This window comes from Myotis davidii, unplaced genomic scaffold, assembly GCF_000327345.1.
Source record: "Myotis davidii unplaced genomic scaffold, ASM32734v1 scaffold109, whole genome shotgun sequence".
Lineage (NCBI taxonomy): Eukaryota > Metazoa > Chordata > Mammalia > Chiroptera > Vespertilionidae > Myotis > Myotis davidii.
In genome coordinates this window covers 546,123-549,115 of record NW_006300368.1, presented here as the reverse complement: position 1 = coordinate 549,115, position 2,993 = coordinate 546,123, and the positions used below count along the sequence as shown (strand labels likewise).

The following is a 2,993-nucleotide window of genomic DNA, read 5'->3' as shown; positions in this document are numbered from 1 at the left end:
CGCAAGCAGCGTTCAGCGCCGTCTCCCCCTGGCTGGTGCGCAGCCCCACGTTGGCTCCATGCGCCAAGTAGAGAGCCACGTGCTCCTCCAGGCCGCGGGCCGCCGCCACGTGCAGGGGTGTCATCTCGCTGTCCCTCGCAGCCACGTTGACAGTAGCTCCTGCCTCCAGCAGCAGCTTGGCGCACCTGGGGGCAGGGCACAAGGCACCAAGGCAAATCCTGAGGGGCCAAGGCCTGGCCTGAGAACCCCATTGTCATCCCCTACCCCCTTTCTTCCCACCCCCTGCACCTGAAGGCGAACCTGGTGTTCACTGTCAGACCCACAGGAGGCCCCTGACGGACGGAAGAGCTGGAAGGCCCATGGACGTCACCAGGCACATCTTCAGTTTTCACGTGAAAAACCAGCCCAGAAAGAACTCAGTGCAGCCAAGGACACGGCACGCTGGTGGCTGCCTGGGATCTGGTACTCTCTGCCTCGGACAGTCCCTCCAAGTCTAACCTGATTCCCCAGTCCCACCGGGAGCTCAAGGCCTGGGTCCGAGTCATTTGTGAGTGTAGAGCACACATACACAAAATGGAAAACCCACAACTGTGTACACTACGAAACACAGAAAATTAATGAGTGTGAGTCCAAAAGAAAAAGTAGAAATCCTAATATTTTCTTCCTGCCTCCCAACCTGAAGACCACCCTTCCAGACCAGCCACACCCACTCCAACAAAAGAAGGCACTTGGGGACCCACCTACTCCACTTCCCTGTAAAGAAAACAAATAGCCTGGCCTGTGTTGCTCCATGGTTAAGTGTCAACCTATAAACTAGGTGGTCACGGTTCGATTCCCGGTCAGGGCACATGCCCAGGTTGTGGGTTCGATCCCCAGTGTAGGGTGCTCAAAGGCAGCTGATCAATGATTCTCTCTCATCATTGATGTTTCTCTCTCTCCCTCTCCCTTCCTCTCTGAAATCAATGAAAATACATCTAAAAACAAACAAGCAAACAGAACCAGACAACAAAAAGCAGATTTTAGGAAGTGCACATTTTTCAGTCTTCTAGTTCCTGGAAAAAATTATAGGCCAGAACACCGTACAGGCAAATATTCATTATCAACCAACATGGGGTAAACCAAATATACAACAAACAAAATTAATGATGAAACTACACTAAGAGTAATTTGGAATTAAAAAGCCTGCATGGAAGCCACTGGAACTCAGGAGCAGATCCATCAGCTCCAATGACACCCTGATGACCAAGTGTCCTTCCCCCGGATTTCAGCTCTCCGTCAGTGCGCATGCTCAGTGACCAAGAGTTGAGTAGCAGCCAGTCATCCATAACTACCGAATTTATTTCCTCGGTAAATTTAATCACGGGCTAAATTTTGTTTCCAAATACTAATTTTAACACTGAAAAGCTCACTCAGTAGGATTTCAGTAAGTGAAACTATTTTCACTTCTTTTAAAAGGATAAAGTCTGCTGGAAAGTGTACCACGTGCCCATAAGAACTCAAGAAAGAGCTGGAAAATTTGGATCGCTCTGGATCCATCACTGATCTAGAGCTAAGCAGAGAGAGGTTCCCAGCATGTGGGCCATGGAGTGTCTCCTAAGAGCCCTTGACTCTTTTTATTTTTAATTAATTTCAGATAGGAAGGGAGAGGGAGAGAGATAGAAACATCAATGATGAGAATCATTGATTGGCTGCCTCTTACATGCCCCCTACTGGGGATCGAGCCCACAACCGGGGCATGTGGCCAGAATTGAACCCGGGACCCTTCAGTCCACAGGCCGATGCCCTGTCCACTGAGCCAAACTGGCCAGGGCTAGATCTTTCTTGATGCCTACCTCAAAACAGCTCAGAATTTGGCTACAGTGGGTTCACAAGGAATAAGAGGTTGCAGTTGGAACAGGGTTGTCCCAAAAGGCAACAGGGCTTTTGCCTTCAGGGCTTAGCTGATGTGATCCTGGACAAGTCACTAAACCTTGTGGGGGCTCAGTTTTCTCACCTGTAGAATGAGACCTGTCTCCCAGGTGGTTGTGAGGACATACGTATATGAGGTGCTTCCCCTTTTTCCAGGCCATGAGCTTCACACACACACACACACTCTCTCACACACACACACACACACACACCCTCCCCAAACCATCCCAAACCCTGAGCACCTACTGTAAGGACTCAGGCGCTGTACAGAGGTGCAAGGGGGTTGTGCCTTCCTCAGACAACACATTGGCTTTGGCCCCGAAGGTCAGCAGCAGCCGCACACAGCCCGAGTGGGCTTGGGCACATGCCTCGTGCAAGGCAGCCCTGCCCCCAACCCGGGCATCCAGCTCAGCTCCCTGCCGGATGAGGTGGCGGGCACAGTCGGTATAGCCTCGGGCCGCAGCAATAGTGAGGGGCACTGTCTGCTTGGTCTTGGGGGTCAGTACCCAGAACCCTGTGGAGAGCAGACATATTGGGGGGCGGTGAGACCCGGAAGCAGGGCAGGCGGTGGTGAACAGCTGATGCTAGTTTTCCTGCTGTACCCCTGGCTGAGCACAAGCTCTGTGCCAAGTTGTACCTGTGGAGAAGGGCTCACTCAAGCCCTGATTTGGGAGTAAATCAGAACAGCCTTTTAGAACAATTTGTCAGTCTGTAACAAAGCAGAGTATGTGTGTCATAGAAAAAAAATAATTGCTCTTTAAAGCCATAAGGGCCACTAAGGAGGGTGAGTTCTGTGAAGGGAACATCTGGGTCTTTGAGCTGCTGATGGAGTTCTTGCCTCCTCTGGTTCACTTGGGGCTCTGGCGTTGGTGATTGGGGGAGTTATGAACAGGAGGTCCTGGAGCTGAGCCTGGGGGTGGCCAGTGAGCAGAGCTGAAGGAGCCATGAGTTTGGAGTTCTGGGACACTTCTGGGGTGGGGACAGTGGGGATAAAAGTGAGGGTAGAAGCAAGGGGGGAGGGGGAGGGGAGAGTGAGAGGTGGGGACGGGGAAAGGAAGAGGGGGGAAAGAGGTTGTTCATGTGAA

At 51.8% G+C, this 2,993-nt stretch overlaps 1 protein-coding gene across 1 annotated transcript in view; it reads right to left on the bottom strand.

Annotated features, from left to right (window-relative positions):
- The window catches only part of ASB16 (ankyrin repeat and SOCS box containing 16), a 6,882-nt gene that overhangs the window by 2,067 nt on the left and 1,822 nt on the right, over positions 1–2,993 (bottom strand). Inside the window, exons 2-3 of the mRNA XM_006776905.2 lie at positions 2,155–2,422; positions 4–185 (exon numbers count right to left, since the gene is read on the bottom strand). Of these exons, the coding sequence (XP_006776968.1) occupies positions 4–185; positions 2,155–2,422 (450 nt within the window). The remainder of the gene's footprint in view (positions 1–3; positions 186–2,154; positions 2,423–2,993) is intronic.